The sequence below is a fragment of the Gymnoscopelus braueri genome (genome assembly GCF_963280865.1).
Source record: "Gymnoscopelus braueri genome assembly, chromosome: 18".
Lineage (NCBI taxonomy): Eukaryota > Metazoa > Chordata > Actinopteri > Myctophiformes > Myctophidae > Gymnoscopelus > Gymnoscopelus braueri.
In genome coordinates this window covers 36,633,135-36,659,061 of record NC_137618.1, presented here as the reverse complement: position 1 = coordinate 36,659,061, position 25,927 = coordinate 36,633,135, and the positions used below count along the sequence as shown (strand labels likewise).

Below are 25,927 nucleotides of genomic sequence, written 5' to 3'. Positions count from 1 at the left end.
ACCTGCTGTAGCTAGGGATATTTCTCATGTTATTTTAACATGCTTAAAAAAAATTCTTGCTGTAAAAGAGACAATGAGAGAGATTTACAAGTGGAAAGCCAACTATTCGTTTCATTTTGAACCGTTACTTTTAAAACAAGCTTGCAAATAACTGTGTTCTAACTTGATTCTGTAGTAGACTACTCCTATTTTGCTTTCGATTAGATCAACGATGCTGCAGCGGTTCCTTTGAACATTGTCTCTCAACAAAATAAATGTGTCCCTATCATTTATTCACGTGCTGCTTTAGCCCTGAAACATGACTGTCATACCGAGCGTCATGTGAACCATGGCTAGTGCTGCTTGAGCAGTGCTGTGTCCAGTGTGGTCCAGTCTAGTTTGCTGTGTGCTCATGTTAAGAGCTTCAGCAACAATCAGCGCACCTCTCAACACCTGTACATTGATGTATTAGGCTACTGTATGTACACTGGAGCCTGCCAGTCACAATGTGGGACAGCGTCTCAATTTGTGGGACGCCTGAAAAGTCATGGAAATGTGGGAATGTCCCACGTAAAGGGGGACATCTGGTCACCCTACACATAGTAAATAAATAATTCTACACAATAAATACATATACATATGTTTTTAATAACTGATCTCAGTATAGACCCTTATTACACGGCTTGGTTGAATGCTTGATTCTGTTATTGTTTTTTTTATTGTTATTGTTATTTCTGAATAATGATTCCGATGAACTCAATAACAGACCTCTGTCTAATCAAAGACTCAGAGCACCTGCGCATATCAACCTGCACTGCTTGATTTTATGCTGTATACAACATGACAGCCATGTAAACAAACACACAATGTCATTTACAACTAAACGTTACTCTCAAGAATGTTTTTGAAAACATTTGAAGCGAGAAATAGACAATGCAGTAACCAAAAATTTGTTCTATTTGATCAACTACACTTCCCTGTTTTCCGAGGCGGCCGTGTCCGCCCAATGCAACACTTAAGGAATACTTTCATTGACGTAAGCAAGGAAATACTTGTCTTTTGGGTCAATTTATTAATTTATTTATTAAGTAGCCATGTAATACGCGGGATAATTGACGGGTATCCGGTCATTATTGAAAAATAAATCCCTATATATTGCATAATCACCCTGTCAGGATTTATTTTTCAATAATGACCAGCTGCCCGTCTATAGACCAATAATTTGTTTAACAACAAGTGACTGTTTCATGTAATCAATTCCCAACAGATCCCCAAACCTGTTGTTTTGTGGATCGCTGGTTTCAGTTCATTCAACCTCCTCTTGTGTGTTGGCTAGTGGTGTGCGCCCCAGCGTGACATTTATACTTCATCGCGCAACGGTATTGCGTGCCGAGAATAGCGGACATACAAGCTCACAACCGCTTCGCGGATGCAACCGTTGTGAGCTTGGAGGTCTGCTATTCTCGGCCGTTCTCTGCGCGCGACACCTTCGCGGGACGGAGCATAAATTAGGCTTGATGGGGCTTGATTGGGCAGCTGCGCGAGCCAAGCAGGCTCTGGTATCGTGATCATAGAGCACGACCCCTGTTCTCATGACAGCCACTTTAGGAGGGGTTTGGGGGACAACTGCTTTGAATTTCTATTTTTGTTTACACACAACAGAAACCAAGGATTATATATTTCAAGAGCGAGAACTCACAGTAAAAATCCTTAGTATTCTTCCTCCATACGGGGAGAAAAACAGCATCTGAAAGTTTGATGGGATTCATGTTTACACGTGATGCAGTGACCAATTTAACATTGCATCCTATGAGCGGTGGGGTTCACTTGGTGCCGGCCTGCGCGCGCATACTGGTTCTTATCAGTGTGACATTGTCTGATAAGGGGTCTATTATCCCTTGCATAGTGATTATAAGTTTTGCCATAATAATGTAGCTCTACAATAGAGGCACAGCCATGACAGAAATGGTACAAAATATTGTTTTAAGAATAATAATCATTTTCGGGCCATTCTGTATTCAAAACGCACAATGATGCGATGTGAGCTTGTAGATCGGCTATTTTTGGTGAATGTTCCCCTCAGAATAGGCATGCTGGGGTTCATGTGGTTCATGCTATTCATAATGATGTAATGATGTTTTAATGTTTGTCAAGGTGTGCTAATGTTTTCTCTCTCTCTCTCTCTTTCTCTTTCTTTCTTTCTCTCTTTCCCTCTTTCTCTCTCTCTCAGGATGTTGCTATTGAGGGGTTTCAGAGCCATGCAGTATTCTCCACTAAGTAAGAATATAAAACTATCTTCTACATTGTTCTACATTAAACATTCCATTACTGCGATCATTTACAGGTAGGGTAAGTGATATTGTTTTGTTAAATAATAGGTAAATAGCTCTACATTCTGTCATTAATCATTGTTATATAGTGTTTAATTCATCAGTAACAGGAGTGTCCATGTCTCTCTAGCTCTTTACTAAACATAACATACATTTTCTGGTTGGGATACAGATTTGATCCAATCAGGAGAGAGAACTCATACAGGATGAAAACAAGTGAAATTGGAAGTGATGACACAAAGACATGAGCAGACACACAATTGAAACTGGAACACAGTTTAATATAAAATAGAAGCTAGAATATATACTGTAGGTACTCATATATAGGTACTCTCTCCTGATTGGCTGAAATTAGCAATCCACTCTTTATTAAAGAGCTGGATAGACATGGAGACTCCTTTTACTGAACAAACACTCCATAGTAATGATTACTATCACAATATAGAGCTACTGTATTTAACACTGTTACTGAACAAACACTATTTTTGATGAATGGCCTGAATACTTAACACAGTTTACCGATAGGAATAAAGGTTTTAATAAAATAATTATATTAGTAATTCACATGCTCTTAACACATTCACCGCCAATAGAGCGTGCCAACGCGTCGTCACCACGGGAGGGCGTGGCATAGTAGCGCAGACATGTTTGTTTTGGGCAATGTTAAGTCAACCTGGTTTATACCCCTCAAAGATGTCCGCTGCTACCAAAAGACACTTGTTGACGCCCCCTTCAGGATTTTTGGCACGCTCTATAGGGAGAATTCTCCCTATTGCAAATCCACCGTTTCACCGCCAACAGGGAGAATTCTCCCTTTTTTATTATTATTTTTTTATTTTGTTTTTGAATTTCTAAAATGTTTTTCTAATTTTTGAGTATTAAATTGTTTTCGTTATTCACAACGAATTAGGAGATAGCCTATATATATTTAAAAAATCCATTGACTTCAATGTTAAAAAATAAACGGACAAATAATTCACAATTTTTCTATAAAAAATCATTAAAAACGCTGGCAGTGGGTGAGTACATTATGAATACATTCTGGCAATCAATGTGTTAAGATTTTGTTAGTTTGAAGTTACAATGGGTCTGTATAGAAAGGGGGCGTGACTGATAAAATGAATATTAGGGATGCACCGAATATTCGGCCACCGAATATATCCGGCGGAATAAGGCAAAAAAAAAAATGCATATTTGGTTTTCAGCCGAAATTATTTTAAAACTGAAAGTGACTTCTCTAAAAGGGATTGCACGAATGGCAGGCGGCAGGCCTAATATTATTAAAGGGATAGTACACCACACCAAATTTTTTTTTCTATCTATTAGTTACCCCATGGAGATTCATGGAGATTTTTTTGTTTTTGTCGCATTCCTAAGCCAATAATTTGATGACCAGCGGACCGGTAGGCAGCGGTTCCGATAGGAGACACAAAGGAGACTCTTTGTGTCTCCTACTGGAACCGCTGCCGGTCATCAAACTATTGGCTCAGGAATGCGACAAAAACTAAAAAATATCTCCATGGGGTGACTAAAATAAGTAATTGTGGGGGTGAACTATCCCTTTAATGCATTTTGGCTAATAATGCAACTGCAGACATTATATTGCCTTTTGTTAGGCTATTCAATATTTTTCTTTAATTTGCAATAATTCAACTGTATGGCATGCTAATGTTTTGAGACATATTGTCTTTTATTACTACACAATAGTTAATACATAATTCTACACAATAAATAAATATAGGTTTTAAATAACTGATCTCAATATAGACCCATAGTGATTATAAGTTTTGCCATAATCATGTAGCTCAACCCCCACCCCTCCCTTTTGTTTTGTTTACCTTTCTTTTATAGTTATAACATTTAAAATGAGTTCTTTCTAATAAAGTTGTTTTTATATTTGCTGTGTAAAGCGACTTTGAGTTTCTGGAAAAACGCTATAAAAATCGTATGTATTATTATTATGATTATTATTATTATTATTATTATAGCTCTACAACAGAGGCACAGCCATGACAGCAATGGTACAAAATATAATTCAGTTTTCGGCTAAGAATTTTCCATTCGGTGCATCCCTAATGAATATCAAATATCTAAATACTTAATCAAGCTGTCTGGTGTGCTTACAAAAGCCAGAGTAGACGTGAGAAGTGCTTACAAAAGCCAGAGTAGACGTGAGAATTACCCCAAACATGTTTGAAAGTGAAATATCCCTTTAAACTCTCTATTCTGATTTAAAAACGGACCTAAGTTTCTCTTTTTTCTAAAACCCAAATCTCTTTGCCAAAAAGCAATGATGCATTGTGAGCTTGTAGATCGGCTATTTTTGGGGAATATTCCCCCCAGAATAGGCATGCTGGAGTTCATGTGGTTAATGCTATTCATAATGATGTAATGATGTTTTCCTGTTTGTCAAGGTGCGCTAATGTTTTCAACTCTCTCTCTGTCTGTCTGTCTCTCTGTCTCTCTGTCTCTCTGTTTCTCTCTCTCAGGATGTTGCTATTGAGGAGTTTCAGAGCCATGCAGTATTTTCCACTAAGTAAGAATATAAAACTATCTTCTACATTGTTCTATGTAGTTCTGTCATTAATCATTGTTATATAATGTTTAATTGATCAGTAACAGGAATCTCCCTGTCTCTCCAGCTCTTCACTAAACACAAAATAAATGTTCTGGTTGGGATACAGATTTTATCCAATCAGGAATCAGGATCAACAAGTGATGACACAAATAAATTAGTAGACAAAATTAAAACGGGAACACTATAAAATAGAAGCTGAAATAGGTACTCTCTCCTGATTGGCTGAAATTGGCAACCCACTTGAAAATGTACTCTCTCTTTATTAAAGAGATGGAGAGACAGGGAGACCCCTGTTACAGAACAAACACACTATAGCAATGATTACTATCACAATATAGAGCTATTTAACACTGTTACTGAACAAACACTATGCAGTGTTTCCCAACCACCGTGCCGCGGACCTTTACTGTGCCGCCTGAGAGGGCTGGGTGTGCCGTGTTGTATTCCGAAATGAATGATGACACTTGCGCGATCGGTATTCTATCACTTCTTTGTCGTTTGCAAGTCACATCACTGTTTGCATGAGTGAATGTGATACTGCCAGTCTGTCTGTCTGCTGTTTGGAACTGGTAGAGCTGCAGTGGGGGGATTATCCATGATGATTGATCTGCAACTCTACAAGTGTACATGTCTATTTCAAGACATGGTTTCATGTTATTGTGCGTGGCATCCTGATCCAGAACACAGCCTGGTTTAGACTCTGTGCATGACGGGGCTCTAATTGTTCTTCCTCGCTAAAAGAAGCTAAGCTAACACCTTGCATCAACTGTTGCGTGATAATGCTTCGTCCTACCACGGTGTAGTGCAGCTAACAGCCGATCTACAAGCTCACAACGCGTCGCATCCATGCCGCATTGTGGTCTTTTTTAACTGTTAGCAGAGGTCAAACTGCAACGGCTCTGCAGGAGAACTCAGATACAACACATAATAACACCAAACTCTCTGGGGAAAAAATAAAGAAATATGTAGACACAACACGGAGCTATCTTCATACACAGCTTCAAGGTGCTGCCCTCACCTAGCAGTGAGGCTTTTTATTGAACACACACCACACCCAAATCATTATAAACGCCCATCACAGGTGGCATCGCTCAATCAATCAGTGTCAATAATCAAATCAGACATCATAAAGAAAATCAGTCAACATTAAGTTTGCCTCTTAATAAAACAAATACAATATGAGAGCATAACTCAACAATAACGCCTCTCTCTCTCTCTCTCTCTCTCTCTCTCTCTCTCTCTCTCTCTCTCAGGATGTTGCTATGGAGGAGATTCAGAGGGCCATGCATTTTCCACTAAGTAAGAATATAAAACTCTTAAACATTCCATTACTGTGATCATTTACAGGTAGGGCAAGTGATATTTGTTGTTAAATAAGTGTCATTGTTACAGTATATACAGTGGTGTTTTGGTCACTACACAGGACACCACAGCGTTCCACTGGTAACTTTTCACCCCCCTAGGGTCACGAGCCAAATACCCAAATGGCTACTTTGCATAACAGGTTTACCGGTGGCGGTGAGCGTGCGCGTGTGTGCATGTGACGTCATTAAAATTCCGTTCCCCTGGAAAGAAAAATCACTGTTACACCACTGGTTATAGTGTTTTAATTGTTCAGTAACAGGAGTCTCCCTGTCTCTCTCTCAGCTCTTTAGTAAACATTAAATGCATGTTCAGTTTTCAGCAAAACAATAATGTTTAAAGTAAACTCTGCACGGAGGAGCAGGACAAGATAAGATGGCGGTTCATTCGGTCTCATTGTCACTGTTTGTTAAATCATGGATGTGTATATGTCACAGGACGATTGAATAACCAGGACGATTGAAGACAGAGCGCTCGTTTTTAGGCACGGGGCTTCGGGGCTAGGCGGGGCTTTGCTGCGACGCGGACCTGTCTGTTGTTGTTCCCCCCCACTTAGCAACCAGGAAGCTACGCTAGGGGAACGCTGAACACGCGTTCACACGCACGTGATAATAGTTATTGTCCATGACGGAGGCGCGCCGACTCAGCAGAGCTTGAGGCCGAGGAGGCGCGCCCTCGCGCCACCAGGCGCGAGTGCCCGCGCTGACCGGCCGATGCTCTGATAGTCGACACTGCGCCGTCCGAGTTGTAAACCGATAGGGACAGAATAGTTCTTTTCATGGATCACTGTGTGTGTGTGTGTGTGTGTGTGTGTGTGTGTGTGTGTCTCAGGGAGAAACTAAAACAATGCGTGTGTGCGCGGGCGCGTGCATGCGCGCGCATGTGTGTGCATGCGTGCGCATGTGTGTGCACACACACACACACACACACACACACACACACACACACACACACACACACACACACACACACACACACACACACACACACACACACACACACACACACACCCTCCCTCTAGTCTGGCTTGCATTGCCCTCTAGCGTTGGTTTTACAGAATTGCCTGAAAACAAGCGCTCCTTCTTCAATCGTCCTGGTTATTCAATCGTCCTGTAACATATATATGTCTACATGTTGATGTGGACCAGCTGTTTCAACACATCTGTGACAGCCAGTGTTGCATTGCACGCAGTAGCACGGCGTCCAGCCAAAGATTTTTCAGTAGCACACCGATTAAAAACAACTCTTAAGTTCACACCTCAACAAAGTTTACAAAAGCTGCCAACTGCTGGGTGTCAGCATGAATTGACATGGGTGTAATGTAGGTGTGAAGCGACGTGCGCGTAACATCATTAAAATAGCATACCACCAAAGATAAAATCACCAATGCAACACTGGCGACAGGTAACGTCAACGTTTCATAATCTTCTCTGTCCGACAGAAACCGTGTTTGTACCAATACTTTTCAGGAAATAGAAAAAAGAGGGGAACAAAGAAATAGAGAAAAATGCGTTCAATGTAGTTAGACTATTATTTAGTCACAATATCTTTTCTATTTTTGTGTGACTGTTGTATGATGTAGTAGTTGGACATTAATTGATATAAGACAACTGACAAATACAACTTTACAGTCACAGGCAGGGAGGGGCTCGGAAACAACAAAGTTGTATTTACGTTTTCTTCTTTGTTGTTGTTGTGTTTTTCCCCTTATGAAGTAGATACAACGTAAAAACGGTTACATATTGTACATATTCTACTTAGCTACGGACAGGGAAGGGAGGGGCTGTAAACATTTTGTACGTTTATGATGACTTTAGTTTTTGTTCCCCCTTGTGAATATCTGATAATGAAAAAGTCAAAAAATTTAATGGAGCTAAATTACTATGACATATTAATCCTTCCTCTGTTCCTCATTGGCCTACACACCCAGACAATGGCGTCAAATAATAACGTTACAGTAAAAAAAAAAGAGACAAAAGAGCCTAACAGTATGCCTATCACTGCCTTTGGTCCCAAAAATGCTCGTTCTGGTAACTGGTAGATGTATTGAGTATTCGTACTGGCACAATTGTATTATGTAAATCGGTATACATAAAGCATAAATACACGCACATAGATAATGGAACATAAAGCATAAACATTTTACAACATGAAGGTTATGAAGGCATAAAAGAAACAAAAACACACCTTGATGGCTGCACATAAACCAAAGGGAATGAGATTGAATCCATGGCCGACGAACAGCAACATAAAACTGTAAAAAAAATGTAAATATTCACATTTAGAATAGCAAACAAAGTACCTTACGCGATAAGCTCAAACAAATCGCTCCGTCAGTCAGCGGAAGTGTATAGTGTAACACTCTTGTGGCTCTCCATGAAGCCACACTATATAAAGCGTTCCGGCTTGAATGACCAAACTGGCACTTCCGGTACCTCAAGTACATTTTATTGTTTACCAACAACAGAACGATAAAGTATGTTTCATCGTTTACCAACAACAGAACGATAAAGTACATTTCAGAGTTATTTAAAAAGTACTTTTCCACTGAAAAGAGTACTGCTGTGGTTCTCAAAGTGGGGTCTGGGGACCCCCAGGGGGTTCCAGGGGGTCCCCAGTAAAATGTGTTAATATACTGTACTAGTAGAATCAAAATCAGTTTAGCCACTTTTAACTTTATATACATTACATTATTTGAAAATAGCTGTAGATCTGCTATTTTCTAGAAAATCTGCCTCCCAATGCTCCCATTGTCTGGGAGGACGTTGCTCCCCATCGCCTGGGAGGCATTTGAGGCACTGAAGCCGTTTAGGATAATGATATATATATATAATAATAATAATATGGTTCAGTCTATCCTGACTGAACCATATTATTATTATCATTATCCTATACGGCTTTATCATGCAGGCGACTTCTGGCTCCTGCAACCCTGCACTTAACATCTACTGCGCCAGCAGCGTGTGTTTTGTTGTAAACTGATCAACTCCTCCTGGCGACTGCAGAGCAACTCACTAAAATAAATACATGCAGATTCAGTGGTCCGGGCTCTGAGTCTAGCCTGATCTGTAGGCGGCAGGTGGGTTATGACGGTTGATAATGCCCAGACCCAGGTCTAGACCCAGGCCCAGACCCAGGCCCACTGGGCCCAAAGCTCATGGGGCCCATGAGCTTTCCTTTGAATTTTATTGTCTCCGCCAGGCCGAAAGGCATGGCGAGAGAGTATGTTTTGCACCCTGTCTGTCCGTCCGTGTGTCCGTCCGTGTGTGAGCAGCTAATCTCCGGCACTGTTGGCCCGGTCGCTGCGAAACCGTGCATACCCACTCCCTGGATGCCAATTCAGAACCTCTGCCCCAAAACTTTCACATGGGCCTGTTATAGTGCCACCAGGAGGCCGATTTGTGCAAAACCCATTTTTGGATATTACTCCTAAAGATTTTATCCAAACGTCATGCAAATCGGTACACAGTACTGTTAGATTCCCGTGAAATTTCACACGCACATTCCCACTAGGCCGAGGAAGAAATGCCACCATTTCACATTGGCCTGTTATAGCGCCACAAGCAGGTCTAATTTAGCAAAACACGAATGCAGTGTCCGATTGCCGTGAAAGGCCTAAGAATAAATGGCACCCTTTTCACATAAGCCTATTATAGCACCACCAGGAGGCCACAATAACGTACCTGACCTGGTGGAGACCTGTGCTCCGAGGAGCACTTTTTCTAGTCTTCCTTGTACTTGTAGACAATGTGGACTTTTACCTGTGAAGTTTCTGCCTACTTTTTTGTTTTGTTTGTTTTTGCACCAATCTCATGGATATACCGTACCTGCTGCTAGCAGTGGGATCTGGAACCGGAGAAACCCGATCAAACATTGAGGAACCAGAATCGGTTCCATCACATATTGGAAGCATTTCCGGAACTTTTTTTATCACACTGTCAGAGCTTGTATATGGACTTCACGTCTGCTATACAATTACAATATCAGTGGTTCTCTAATTTTATAATTTCAAGGACCGCCATAACTCTGAGAGTGTACAAATGCATCACAGTGTCGGTTCGCATCTGACTGATGTTCCGCATGTACTGTAACATACACACATTAGATTTGATGTTTTAGGATCATACTTGCAGATGTATATGTTCATTAAATTAATTGTGAGGTCATGTCTAACATTTATATTTCTTTTTTTCAGTGACGTCCAGATAGAAACAGAAGAAAACAACAGATTGTTACTAAACCTTCCATTGGTGAGTCATGCTCGATGTGTCACATATGTCTGACATCTTGGATGAGTCATGAGATGAAAAAGTTTGAGAACCACTGATATAGCAACATATACTGTTAGGATTTAGAAGACATTTGTAGAAATAGCCTCAGGTCTTAATGGGTTAAGTGAACAAAACACCTATTTAGATCAAACCCCTGTTCTATCTTTCTTATTATCTGAATGTGGTTAATGTGCACCATCTAGTGGAGTAATTGTAGAACTACACCACCTGAACTCTGATTTGTGACTAAAGCCATCCCAAATGATACCAGGAATAGGCCTACCAGGAATCAAACATGGAGGACCAGGAGACACTTAGAGAAATTCTGGATGAGCTTGGAGAAACAGGTTTGCAAGCTTTCCAGGATAAACTGCGGCAGCCTGCTAACCTTGGAGGTCTCAAGGCACTCCCATTCTATAGTCTAGAGAACGCTGACAGAATTAAAACCACAAAGCTGATCATGCAGAGCTATCCCAGTGATTGGGTTCAAGTCGTGGCTAATGTTCTGGAGAACATGCAAAGGAATGATCTACTGACTGGTCTCAATGATCTACTGATTCCTCTCAAAGGTAGGTGGAGATCAATCAATCAATCAATCAATCAATCAATTTATTGGGGATGTAACGATATTGCCATCATGATATTGTCAAGACATATAAAGATTCATCAAGACATATAAAGACATACAATAATATGCAAGAAATCATCAATACTAGGAGCAATAAAAGTATATTCACATAACAATTGTGTGTGTGGGTGTGGGTGTGGGTGTGGGTGTGGGTGTGTGGGTGGGTGTGTGTATAGTGATGCAGGTGAAGGAAGTGGTGGCTGCCCAGGACGAGGCCTCTCTGCTCGGCAGCCTCAGGCAAAAGGTCCTGGGTCTGCAGGGGGTCCACGATGACAACGCACCCTGGTACCTGAAGCAGCTCACTGACACGGTACGCACACACCTCACCACCTGTTGAGTCTTTGATTAGACTGCGCTCTGTTATTGAGTTCAGAGGTCATTATTGAAAAATAACACACCAATGAATTCACTGATTGTCCAATCAGAATCAAGCATTCAACCAAGCCGTGTAAAAATGTAGTTTAATGTGTATGCTGTCATGTGTGTTTGTTGTAGACAGTGGTGTGTTTAACACATTGCCTGCCAATAACGAGAATTCTCGTGAATGCAAATAAAACCGTCCACCGGAGGCAATGTGTTAAACACACACCACTGTCTACAACAAACACACATGACAGCACAGCATATATACATTAAACCACATTTTTACACGGCTTGGTTGAAGGCTTGATTCTTTTTTTTTTCTCGAACCAGGAGATAATGTGATTCGAAGATTTCGACTCCTATCCACTTCCTAATTAAAGTATAGAGGCTATGCGCGAGACATCATCGTATCCGGAAGTTATGGGGAAACGCCTACTGAGTGTCAAAAAAATACTTTCTGGCCTTGACAGCCCATACATCCAAACAGAAAAGTCCTATCTGATTGTATTAAACAATGTTAAACTCGCCTACATGGCAGCTGTACGGAAGTAGCTTGAATTATCCTCTTTCTATCTGAACATTTTTTGTTTCATAAAAATCCAAAAAAAAAGTTATGAGATACTTTCTGTCAATAGATTCCATGCAGGTGATTATTTGTTTCACCGTTGAGTGATTTCCAACGAGTGCTTCCAAACTCCAATGCTCCATGCTGCTCAATGTTAGCCACTCTAGATGAGGGGGGCGTGTCGGGGTGGAAAAGTGACGCATGTGCATTCTCTCTATTAGGGAAATATTCTGTATCTCGGCTCCTGTGTTTTACTATGTATTTTTGGCAAAAGATGCTATTTTCAATTTTCAACAAGCGAACGGGAGGTCGCGATGAATTAATTTTTTCTCACGGAAGCACATTGATACCCTCCGTGATTAGCATCCATCACAGGATCGATTAGACTGGAGATAAATATTCTGTGACTACTTAAAAAAAAAAAAAAGAAACCTGGCAGCAGCTATAGAAATTGGGTACACAGTGCCTGGCAGTGATACTGTGTGTGTGTGTGTGTGTGTGTGTGTGTGTGTGTGTGTGTGTGTGTGTGTGTGTGTGTGTGTGTGTGTGTGTGTGTGTGTGTGTGTGTGTGTGTGTGTGTGTGTGTGTGTGTGTGTGTGTGTGTGTGTGTGTGTGTGTGTGTGTGTGTGTGTGTGTGTGTCCTACTAGACGGTGGTGTTGGACAAAGAGGAGATCCAGAGAGTGGTCCACTCCTGTAATGTTGCAGTCACGAGTCAAAGTAAGAACCGGGGTCAATTTCTGGTGGCAAGCTAGAAGTCTAGTTGTCTAGGTCCTGTTCAAAATTGCAGACAGGTGTTCTTTTATGGCGTTTGAAAGAGGGTAGGGAGTCACAGTTTTTGATGGCTGTTGGTAGGGCATTGCACATTTTGGTGGTATAACCGTAAAATTAATTCACTCCCATGGGGTTGTGCTAAATCCGGGGGGGGGGGGGGACATGCTAAAAGAATAACACAAAAAGCCCTGGGAGTTTGTTTCCATTGTTTGTCCTGTGTATTACATTTATGACATTCAAGACGTATAAAGGCATACAATAATATACAAGAAATCATCAATACTAGGAGCAGTAAAAGTATATTTACATAACAATTGTGTGTGTGTGTGTGTGTGTGTGTGTGTGTGTGTGTGTGTAGTGAGGCAGGTGAAGGATGCGGTGGATGCCCAGGACGAGGCCTCTCTGCTGGGCAGCCTCAAGCAAAATGCCCTGTGTCTGCAGGGGGTCCTCGATGGCAACGCACACTGGTACCTGAAGCAGCTCACTTACACTTACAACAACAAGGTACACACACACACACACACACACACTCACACTCACACTCACACTCACACACACCTCACCACCTGCTCTTCTCTTTGATTAGACCAATCAGAATCAAGCATTCAACCAAGCTGTGTAAAAATGTGGTTTAATGTATATATGCTGTCATGTGTGTTTGTTGTAGACAGTGGTCTGTGTTTAATGGATACACTGTGCTGTGTGTGTGTGTGTGTGTTTGTGCCTGTGCGTGTGTCCTACTAGACGGTGGTGTTGGTGTTGAACAAAGAGGAGATCCAGAAAGTGGTCCGCTCCTGTAATGCTGCAGCCAAGCCGAGTCAAAGTAAGAACCGGGGTCAATTTCTGGTGGCAAGCTAGAAGTCTAGTTGTCTAGGTCCTGTTCAAAATTGCAGACATGGCGTCACACATTTTGGTGGCATAACCGTAAAATTAATTCACTCCCATGTCTGTGCCAAATCCGGGGGGAGGACGGGGGAGACGGACACGTCATCAGTGGAGCTCCCTCTGGTGTTTCTCGCTCTAGTGAAGTAGTTTGACAGATACATGGTCACTGGTCCCTTGAGTACATTGTAGACCAGGTCCATTGCAAGTTGCTGGACTCTTTTAATGCCAATGCTAGACTACCATGAGGTGCATGCTTAGTCAAAATTGTATTAGTGCTCCAGCTAATGTCCTCAGTGTGTTCCTACTGACCAACGAGAAGATCCTGCCCAAAACTATTATTCTTTGGTTGACTTTCTGGATTATCACCGGAAATATTTTTAAAAATCTAAAATACAACCCATATAGGTAATCTCTTCTTTCGTTGTGATAACATTGTCACCCACTCTGATCGTAACGTCTGTGGCCTTACTGAGGTTAATTTTGGACCGACACATTTTACCCAGGTGTAATGATAGTTTGACGGATTTTACTGCTAACAAGAACAAATTGCAGTCACGTGCTGATGTCATGTTGTTAACGTAAATTAGGAACAGTTAAGTCCCTAGTATGCTTCCTTGAGGAACGCCACAGCTCACTGGCAGGAGGGAGGACAGGGTTCCGTTCACCTCCACCACCTGTTCTCTCCCTTCCAGATAGGATTTCATCCAGTTCACTGATCAAAACCAGTGTATAGAGTATAGAGTGATTTAATGCCTTCAAATGCCTTCTGGAGGTACAACATGACCATGCCACAGTATTTGCCCGAGTCCACCTCACATTTGAAGTAGTCGATCAAATATGCCGGGTTTCGACACAGCAGCCCTGCCCCGCACCACACCGCTCCGGTCCAAATGGCCTCACACCACTTAATTACGACCCATACATATCGTTTTCATAGCACAGTAGTACCACAAACACGCTGTAACGGTCAGATATTGCTATCAACAATTACTTAAAAATCACGGGTCGTTAATGATCTTCCTTAAGATAAAATAGAATATGTTTCTTAAAAGTAGCATGTAATGAATGGCTTTCACCATAAACAACAGACAAAACCACAGAATAAAGCTCAGATGTTATTTTATCTCACTGAACAACATGTAATAATGACAGTTGTTAGATCCACACAGTTCATGAAAGGTTTTAACAATCAGTTTGTGTGATGTCCAAACCGGACGCACCAAGTCTGTGACTCACGCACGCACACACGCACATACGCGCATTACAGTCCGTACCGTCCTTGGCTCCGTTGACGCTCACAAACCGAAAGCAACACTAAATCCAACACAAATCCAGAAAGAAAGAAAGTAATCCAACAAAAAGTCCACTGTCTCTCCAACAGAAAAACAAATGATACTCCTCGCTGGATATAAAAAGAAACAAAACAGTCTCACCGGAGTTTGATTGATTGATTGAATATTTTATTAGGCAAAAAATGTAAAACAGCACAGTTACATTTAAAATACTTTGTCTAACAGGTCCGTTCATAAAAGTCCTTGCGGACTTGTTTCCAATGAGGGCCTTGGTATTTAATTCATAGGCATATATAGTGGCACCACAGTTCAAATATCATTACAAAACTAGACGCGTCGCAATTCAGGGCAATTGCAGAGTGTGGTTGCACCGACGCTAGTCGCGGGTCGCTGCCGCCGGGACTCGAGGAATACGCTGGGAGGAATACCGTCGGAGGCTGTGCCAATTACATTGTCACGTAACTCCTGAGATCACTTGCGTTTCATTTTGAGAGGATTGATCCCCCCAAAATAAGGTTTTTGCATCAAACGGTTACATTTTGAGCATTTGTGGCGCCCCCTATGGATCAAAGTGGAAATTATTTTGGGGATTTGTTGAGTAAACCACACTTGACATGTGATTCAAATTTGGGATTGACTGGACGTTTCGTTCGTGATTTGTGGCCTTTTTTGTAAAACGGGCCCCTTCCGCTAACTTTGGAAGCCATTTACGGACGAACGGTATGGACTATCAAAATTCTGTTTCAGTCCAGATTATCGCATGGGTCCAGAGATCATGTGTACCGATTTTTGTGAAATTTGGACAAAATATATGGGAGGAGGAGCTAAAAGTGTGTTTTGAAGAAAATTCAAAATGGCGGAAAATCTATCCTGAATTTTGATTTTACGACCTACGGTTCAAGAGTTATAGGCCAAAACGTAAAGGGGGCTGTTATAGCGCCACCATGTGGCCGAATGGTGTGATAATTTTTTCAATAATTTCGGACTAAATTATAAACCTCCCCTCCAAATCTGGTAACTCTAGCTCTTACGGTTTTTGAGAAAAAAATACTTTTCAACGGTCGGAGGCTGCGCCAATTACATTGTCACGTCACTCCTGAGATCACTTGCGTTTCATTTAGAGAGGATTGATCACCCCAAAAATCATGTTTTTGCATCAAACGGTTACGTTTTGTGCATTTGTGGCGCCCCCTATGGGTCAAAGTGGAAATTCTTTTGGGGATTCATTGAGTAAACCACCCTCGACATTTGATTCAAATTTGGGATTGACCGGACGTTTCGTTCGTGATTTCTAGCATTTTTGGTAAAACGGGCCCCTCCCACTAACTTTGGAAGCCATTTACGGACGAACGGTAAGGACTATCCAAAATGCCATTGGGATATGTTCATCGCATGGGTCCAGAGATCATGTGTACCGATTTTTGTGAAATGTGGACAAAATATGTGGGAGGAGGAGCTTAAAGTGTGTTTTGAAGAAAATTCAAAATGGCAGAAAATCTATCCTGACGCAAATGGGCGTGGCCTATATGGGGAGATGCGTCGTGACCCAAGGAATCCAGGGAAAAGACATTTTGATTTTACGACCTACGGTTCAAGAGTTATAGGCCAAAACGTGAAGGGAGCTGTTAATGCGCCACCATGAGGCCGACTGGTGTATAATTCTGTCTAATAATTTTGCACTAAATCATGAACCTCCCCTGCAAGTCTTGTAACTCTAGCCCTTACGGTTTCTGAGAAAACAATACTTGAATGGGCATTTTTTCATTTTCCCAATAAAGTGGATGGGGAAATGTAATGCACTAATAAATCAATATCAATTAAACTATGTAACCAATCTCTTAGCAAAGTACAAGCGCACGATTCCCGGTGAAGCCGGTCATTTTGACATATGGCACGAAATTGGGCAAAAAAAACTGTGGGAGGAGTTGCAGCCCGAAATATTGTTTATCTAGAAATATCAACATATGGTTTTTGCATCAAACGGTTACGTTTTGCGCAGTTGTGGTGCCCCCTATGGATCAAAGTGGAAATGCTTTTGGTGATTTGTTGAGTAAACCCCCCTCGACATGTGATTTAAATTTGGGATCGATTGGACGTTTTGTTCGTGATTTTTGGCATTTTTGGTAAAACGGGCCCCTCCCACTAACTTTGGAAGCCAATTACGGATGAACGGTAAGGACTATCAAAATTCTGTTTCTCTCCAGATTATCGCATGGGTCCAGAGATCATGTGTACCGATTTTTGTGAAATTTGGAGAAAATATGTGGGAAGAGGAGCTAAAAGTGTGTTTTGAAGAAAATTCAAAATGGCGGAAAATCTATCCTGACGCAAATGGGCGTGGCCTATATGGGGAGTTGCGACATGACCCAAGGAATCTAGGGGAAAAAAGATTTTTATTCTAGGACCTACGGTTCAAGAGTTATAGGCCAAAACGTTAAGTGGGCTGTTATAGCGCCACCATGAGGCCGACTGGTGTAATGTTTTTTTTTAAAATAATTTCGGACTAAATCATGAACCTCCCCACCAAATCTTGTAACTATAGCTCTTACGGTTTCAGAGCAAAAAATACTTGAATTTTAGTTTTTTCACTTTTCCATTAAAGTGGATGGGGACATTTAATGCACTAATAAATCAATATCAATAAAACTATGCAACCAATCTCGTAGCCTTATACAAGCGCACGATTCCCGGTGAGGCCGGTCATTTTGACATATGGCACTAAATTGGGAAAAATAAACTGTGGGCTGTGATGCGGTTTGAAATATTGTTTATCTATAAAGAAGGAATAAAGTTTATCTATAACAATAGTCTGGTTGCCCATTCGGGCAACCACACTAATAAAGTGTGAGGATTACTATAGTCTGGTTGCCCTGTTAGGGCAACCACACTAATTAAGGAGTGTCCTGTGATTATTATTATTATTGTCTCCGTGTGTCCGTGTGTCCGTGTGTCCGTCCGTCCATCTGTCTGTGAACAGCTAATCTCAGGCACCGTTGGCCCGGTCGCTGCGAAACTGTGCACACACACTCCCTGGATGCCAATTCAGAACCTCTGCCCCACATTTTTCACATGGGCCTGTTATAGCGCCACCAGGAGACCGATTTGTGCAAAACCCATTTTTTTATATTACTCCTACAGATTTTATCCAAACATCACGCAAATCGGTACACAGTATCTCTATATTCATGTGATCAACACGGATCTGTCTGATTTTCCACATTCCATCCTGATTGGCTAAGGTTGGCTTCTAAAGTTTGCAGGATTGGTCCATTTTGAACTAAATGCCTCAAATCATGAACGCAGCTTGCGATTTCCGTGAAATTTCACACGCACATTCCCACTATGCCGAGGAACAAATGCCACTTGAACGTTTTCAAATCAGCCTCATGGTGGCGCTATAAAAGGCCAATTAGCTTTTTTAACTGTAACTGCACCGATCTGCGTGAAACTTTGCACGCATACTCCCTAGAGAACAAGGAAAAACATCTGCCCTGCATTTTTCACATTAGCCTTTTATAGCGCCACCAGGAGGCCGACTTATGTAAAACACATATTTTGAGATTAAGCTTTCATATTTTATCCAAATTTCACGCAAATCGGTACACATGATCTCTATAGTCATGTGATCAAGATGGATCTATTAGATTTTTCATATTCCATCCTGATTGGCTAACATTGACATCTAAGGTTTGCAGGAGTGGCCCGTTTTGAACAAAATGCCGCAAATCATGAACGCAGCATCCGATTGTGGTGGAACTTTGCACGCACATTCGCACTACGTTGAAGAACAAACGCCACCCTTTTCACATTGCCCTATTATAGCGCCACCAGGAGGCCGATTCTTATTTTTTATATTACTCCTACACATTTTGTCCAAACATCATGCAAATCAGTACACATTATCTCTATAGTGATCAAGATGGTTCCGTCCGATTTTTTATATTCCATCCTGATTGGCAAATTCTGAACATTGCTGGCCCACAATAACCTACCTGCTCCGAGGAGCACTTTTTCTAGTTTATCATCATCTCCATAAATCACGATAGTAGACTATGTCTGCTGACTGAAGCAAGTTAAGAAAATTAAGAAAGTTAAACGCCTTGGCTTGGCTATCTGCATAGCATGTGAGAAGCTATTTTATTTCAGTATGTGGTCCCTGTGGTCCTGCCAGTTAAGTGGTCTGTCATGTGGGCCTTTTTTGGTCTGGTCAGTTGCTTAGTGGTATGATGCATGGAGTAAACAAATAAACATCACTAATCATAATATTTTGGGACACAGTACTCTGGGTCCGGCCCAGCTGCACATGACTATTGTGAAATGTGTCATTTTTGTTAGGTGGCTTTAGAAATGTAATGGCTCTTAAAAACAAGAGGGCAATAGGGATTGCGCAATTCATCTGCAATTTGTCCTACCTAGTACCAACCCAGGCAATCATTTTTAAATATAAACTCCCCCTTTTCACATCTCTGTCAGATGAAACATTTCATGTGCACACTTTGTCTTTTATTTTCCTGAACCGATTATCTGATAAAGGTCACAACCATAAACTGGTCCAGCTGGCTCTCATTGACTTAGATGCATTCCATCGAACTTCCTCCTCCAGTTTGCCTCTCATGTGCGTCAATGGCACATGCCTGATGTAGAACAGAACATGTCTCTACCTTCATTATTAAGTACCTGTCTGCTCAGTGCCCACCCATGTGATTGTTACCCTAATGACCCAGGTCTATCCTATGTTAATTGTCATTTGAGTTCACCTGCGTCTAGTTAGTTCCCATAGGTCTATATCACACATGGGCAACTTACGGCCCGCGGGCCGGACCCGGCCCTTTGACCATCACAATCCGCCAAGTCTTCAAAGAAAAACAAAATTACCCCCCCAAAAAAATCTACATTCTAAAAGGCTGCCGTATGTTTTTTATGATTTATTTTTTATTTTTTAACTCAACTCCAATTAATAGTAATTCATGTTTACCATTTGAGTACTATACCTGCATTCCTCCATCCGTATGTACTGGAATGTTTTATGTTTATAATGTAACAGTGAAACAGTCTACCATGAGTCCATATTTATAACAATGCAATGTGTTTTATCAGTGCCCTATGGAGTGGTGCATATCAGATGAGATGCTGCATACATTTATAGGCTAATTTAAAAGTTGATAAGGCATTGACGTGGATTGTTTTATGTAAGTAATCTTTTTATGGTAAGGCCAGAGTACATGCCAGAGTGATACAGTACAACTGTAAAAAACAACATTTTGTAACAGAAAATTATTGTTGTGAAAGCAAGTACCTTATTGTAAAGTAGTCTACTGGCATGTGCACCACATTCATGCAGTTTTAACATAATTCAGCACTATGTGTTTCAAGTTTCAATTGTACAATGTGTGGCCCTTCACTCACTTTACCGAAGTCACTATGGCCCTCTGGAAATAAATCTTGCCCACCCCTGGTCTATATACCTCTCTATTTCAATGTGTTTGTCTGTAAAAGTAAAACTATGTTATGGTGTGAGCACAAGTAACCTGTATGCAATCATTGTCAGTTTTGTGTTTAGGCGGAGAGCCTTCAGTAAAACCTGTGTTAGATGAATTAGTGTTTGGCTGTGAGCCTATAAGTCTGATATTAGACCTGCCTATGTTTGCCTGTTGTTGGAACCTCAATTTACGTTAATAAACATTTATGAGTTTGAACCTTGCCTGCATCGTCCTGCTTTTGGGTCCAACTCTACTGTCTGCCTTCAGGAGCTGGAGCATCTAGATGACAGATTGTAAATGAATCAGTTTTGGCACGCTGGAGCCAACATGAATCAATTAGTGACTGATACACAGATTTGATAAGCAGTTTCTGTGTTTTAAGGATTACCAAATGGATAGGCTATTTCTGTGACTATGAAACTTTATTAACTTTCATTAAACTTCCTTTACTGTTAAAGTTGATTAAAAAAAAGGAAAACAAGACAGATCTCATACAAATAAATAAAATAAAGTTGTTTCTTTATCATTAATTATTTTGTTTCTGTTACATGATCCTATCCAGGAAGGATGAACAGAAAGAAAACTCGGTGAGTAGTGTTCCTTTATCTTGCTATTCAGAAGCATCACCTTTAAATTGATTTCAGCAGTGCTTTGATGGTGCGGATCTCTATTTGGTGCAATATGCATAACTTAAGGTATTAAGGAGGTGATTTCATGTGAAGGTCATGGAATGAGCTAATTCAGCTCATTACTTATATAAATGTGTATACAGTTTTATTTTATCATTATCATTATTTTATCATTATCATTATTATTATTTTATTATATATTTCACATTTTATTGGTATATTTGTTTTTATATACATCACTGCTATTATCATTGTTAATTCCTTTTTCTTTTCTTTTTCTTCCTTCTCAAATTCTAATCTATTCTTCATTCCCTTGAACATAATTTTGTGTTTTTTTGTTCCTGTCTCTTAACTATGTATCCTACTTTATTTATTTGATCTTGTACATGTACATTGTTGTTTGTATGTCCGGCCTTGTGGGGAAAAATGGTGGGCGGATGGGGAGGACTGGGGAGGGGTGGATGGGAGTTGTTGGGAGAAAATGTAAAACCGAAGAGTTGTTTAAATTTTTGTAAATTTGAATACAATTTCATGTGTACTCTTTGAATAAATCTTGCTTAAAAAAATAATTTAAAAAAAGATTTCAGCGGCACACATGTATAAAGGAAGGTGTATCTAAGCATCATCTGACAAACTTTGCTTGTCGCTCAGAACTGGAACTAATCAATAATGCGGGCTGACCCAACCCACTAAACAAACAAAACATTTGTTAAGGGCCACATGATAATTAGCTTTTTTCCCCAATCAATCAATTAATCAAATAAACAGTACACAAAAACATAACAATGTTTGACTCCTCCCAGATATGATTAACCTTTTTAATAGTGTGATACATATTCCAATTTTAATATTGTCTGTGATGATAAAAGTTTGATTATTTGAAATAAGTGAAGCTCAATGTAATGTGACGCTTACAATACACTTCATTGTTTTCATTGTAATGTGTAGGCCTAATCATGTTTTTCTGTTTAGAAATGCGTTTGGTGCAACAGCGCCTCCATTCATTGACTACCTGAAAGATATCCTACGTAGATATCCTGATGGTGGACAAATTTTGAAGGTGGGACCAGTGCTCATTCTGCTACAACTATATATTACTATTCTGCCATTTAACATAATTACTTATTGCATGTTTTTAATGACTATGTAAAATACATTATTACATGAATAGTGTATTTTTTCTTGTATCTTGATGTCTGCTCATATTAACCCATTTTGGGCGGGAACCCCTATTTGTAACTATACCTTTCAAGACGGAAACCCCTTTTGAGGGTCTTGTTGCTACATGTATGTACAGTATAGCAACATAATTTATTTGTAATATTTGAAGCTTTTCAGAAACTGAAAACAGGATTTAGAAGGTGTTTTTAGAATCGGCCTCAGGTCTAAATGGGTTAATATAACCTGCACCTCTTATTCACCTGAATTTAATGTAATTTATTATGTTATTAATATTAGTATTAGTCATCTCAATTTAGTACCACCTAGCAAAACATTTAACATCACTAGTGTGTTATATTGATTAAAAAGAAGAAACACACACATATATATATATTTATATATATATATATATATATATATATATATATATATATATATATATATATATATATATATATATATCATTTGCAATGGTCTGAACAGGAGCTGATCCAAAATGCTGCTGATGCTGAAGCATCTGAAGTTATTTTCATCCATGATGAGAGGAGCTACGGTACAGAGACCCTTTGGACTGATGACCTGGGGAAATACCAAGGTATGTGTGGCTTTCTGAGAATCCTATTTATTGTCAAACATTTCAAAGCTGATTTTTGTCAGTTATCCCAAAAATATCAGCTAGACCAGTTTTGAGGACCAAAGAAATAAACCTTATGTGATAACTTGTTAACTGACTAAATATTTTGAAGGCTCTGCTCTCTATGCCTACAACAACGCTGTATTCGCTGCTGAAGACTGGGAAGGCATTCAGAATACAGGAAGGAGTGTCAAGCGCAACGATCCAAACAAAGTTGGGAGGTTTGGGATCGGCTTCAACTCTGTTTACCACATAACAGGTAAAACAATGCTACTCTGAATACATCTTATCTATTATCTGTTGTAGAAGTACATGGTCCTACAAAACAGAGCAGACAAAATTGAAATTCGAACACTATAACATTTGAAGCTGATAAATGATATAATTGGTGTCCCACCTGAAAAGTTGTTATTTTCTATTTATTAAACAGCTGAAGAGACGGATAGACCTCTGTTAGTGTTACTGAATTCACTCTGGGTCTTCAACAGGGGTTCGAGAACCCTTAGGGGGTGATAGGATCTACCCCCTCCCCCATTAATTAATGAATATGAATCCAACATATTATTAGCAAAGATTAAAAACAAAAAACATCTTTTAATTTACACAACACTGATGATAGTGCTGCCAAATTAATCTATAAAGCCATCCAAGCTTCAGCATCACTTGGAGACAACCCATAGTCACTTAAAAGAAGAACCTGTGTAATACTTCCTAATAAGTATATCACTAAAACCACCATCAAATCTGCAGATAAAGAGTAATACAAACTATTATTCAGTTAAAATGACGTGTCTTATTCCTGAAGAGACGGTGATTTGAGAAAGTCACTCAAGTTTAAAAAAGTCCATGACTCAGTATGGGAGTGAAGAAAATTATCAAAAACATACAGCAGGAGCTGATAAGCTGAAAAGGAGATCAATTATTCAGGTTAAAACAATTCAAATTCTATGATTCAATTCTAGTTTTATTATTCAATTAGTAAAATTCAAATGCAGTTTAAAGTGACATATATCTGCACGTAAAAACAAAACAATAATGATAATAATATATATATATATATATACACACACACACACACACACACACACACACACACACACACACACACACACACACACACACACACACACACACACACACACACACACACACACACACAATGAAATGAAACAAGTTTTAAATATTCTGATAGTAATCATTGCTATAGGGTGTTTCCAGTGTTTCTCTTCAGCTCTTTAATAAACAGAAATTGAAATTTTCAGGTCAGGATACTAATTTCAATCGGAATGAAATTTGTTGTTTTTTCCCCATACAAAAAACTTTGAAATCATTAAAGTAAAAATAATGGGGTTCCAATAATGTTGCAGACATAATATTCATATCTGCAAGTTTCTTTTTAAAAGGTTAATATAGGTAAATATTGTGATGGATACTTTTATTGCAACATTCAGCCAAAACAATGCAATATCAAAATATCTTTGTCAATATCATTTACATTTAGCATACCTTATTTATTTTTCCAGATGTACCATGTATATTCAGTGCAGGACACATTGGCTTGCTAGACCCCCAAGAGAAGCTACTTGGAAAAGAAATTGGAGGCATTCGATGGTCTTTGTCTGATACAGAAGACCAGGAAACTTTAATGACCTTACGTGACCAATTCCACCCCCTTCAAGACATCATTCCTCTTGTGTGCAAGCAGACATGGGAAAACATTATCACAGGAGACCAGCTCTTTCATGGGACACTCTTCAGATTCCCCTTGCGCAATGAAGCATCAGAGATCTCTGATAATGTGTACGACACCAATAGAGTCACTCAGCTTTTTGACAGCTTCCTTTCAGATGCAGACTTGAGCCCACTCTTTCTGAGAAATGTTACATCTGTGTCCTTGATCCAAGTCAAGCCAGACAACTCGGTTAACATCAAAGTTCAAGTGACCTGCTCGCAAGGCACAGATGTTGTTTTGGAGTCAGATGATTTAGCCATCCAGGGCTCAACAAGCTTCAAATACATAAGCTTTTCTTCAGAAGACCGCAAAGAGACAAAGAAGTGGCTCATCACATCTTGTTGCATGAAAGAAGGCCACATAGCAAAGCTTGATACGTTAGCAAAAAAGTTGTGCTTTCGTCCTCAAGTTGACTTGGCATTTCCATGTGGTCAGGAGAGACACTCCACTGACAGTAGGCTGAGCTGTTTTCTGCCCCTACCTAACAACGAATCCAACAAGACTGGACTCCCAGTTTATGTGAATGCATGCTTTGGCCTCACAGACAACAGAAGACACATCAAGTGGCAGGAGGAAGACCAGAAATATGATGAAGCTGCTCAGTGGAATGAATTGCTGGTAAAAGATGTTCTCCCACATGCATACCTCAGGATCCTCCAAGATGCTGTCAAACTATCCAAAGACGAGTCACTCCCTGCGTCCGTTGTATATGATCTTTGGCCAGACATCAGCCAGATGCAGCACAAAGACAAATGGCATGAAATTGCACTGGATGTCCTCCAACGCCTATTCAGGCAGAATGTTGCCGTCCTCTCTCTTGCAGCAGATGAAAGAAAGTTTGTCACTCTTTCAGAAGCTTTGCTCCCCTGCAATAATTCAACAAGCACTGAACTAGTGGCCGCCATTAAGAGGATTCTGGTTTCTTACGGAGAAAATCTTGTCACATTACCAGACAGTGTTGCAAGAGCTATCAAGGATGCCTATCAACACCATATTCCCTTGAGGCACGTGACGCCATCATTCCTAAGGGCAGTTCTCCACAGAAATGGTTTGCATCATATCTCCAAAGAGGACAAGCTCTTGCTTCTGGAATACATTTTGAGTGATGGACAATACAGAGAACTTCAGGGCCTTCAGCTCCTTCCACTCAGTGATGGGACTTTCAGATCTTTCACAGATAAAGAGGAGGACATTGCTTTCATTGATAGCAATGAATTTCCAAGGTAAGTTTATTATTATTATTATTATTATTATTATTATTATTAT

The 25,927-nt window shown here is 40.2% G+C and overlaps 1 protein-coding gene across 1 annotated transcript in view; it reads left to right on the top strand.

The window, feature by feature from the left end:
- LOC308105787 (sacsin-like) overlaps positions 1–25,927 on the top strand; it is a 141,662-nt gene that overhangs the window by 103,867 nt on the left and 11,868 nt on the right. Inside the window, exons 2-6 of the mRNA XM_080456714.1 lie at positions 21,068–21,092; positions 22,107–22,194; positions 22,779–22,890; positions 23,042–23,188; positions 24,453–25,884. Of these exons, the coding sequence (XP_080312840.1) occupies positions 21,073–21,092; positions 22,107–22,194; positions 22,779–22,890; positions 23,042–23,188; positions 24,453–25,884 (1,799 nt within the window). The 5' untranslated portion in view covers positions 21,068–21,072. The remainder of the gene's footprint in view (positions 1–21,067; positions 21,093–22,106; positions 22,195–22,778; positions 22,891–23,041; positions 23,189–24,452; positions 25,885–25,927) is intronic.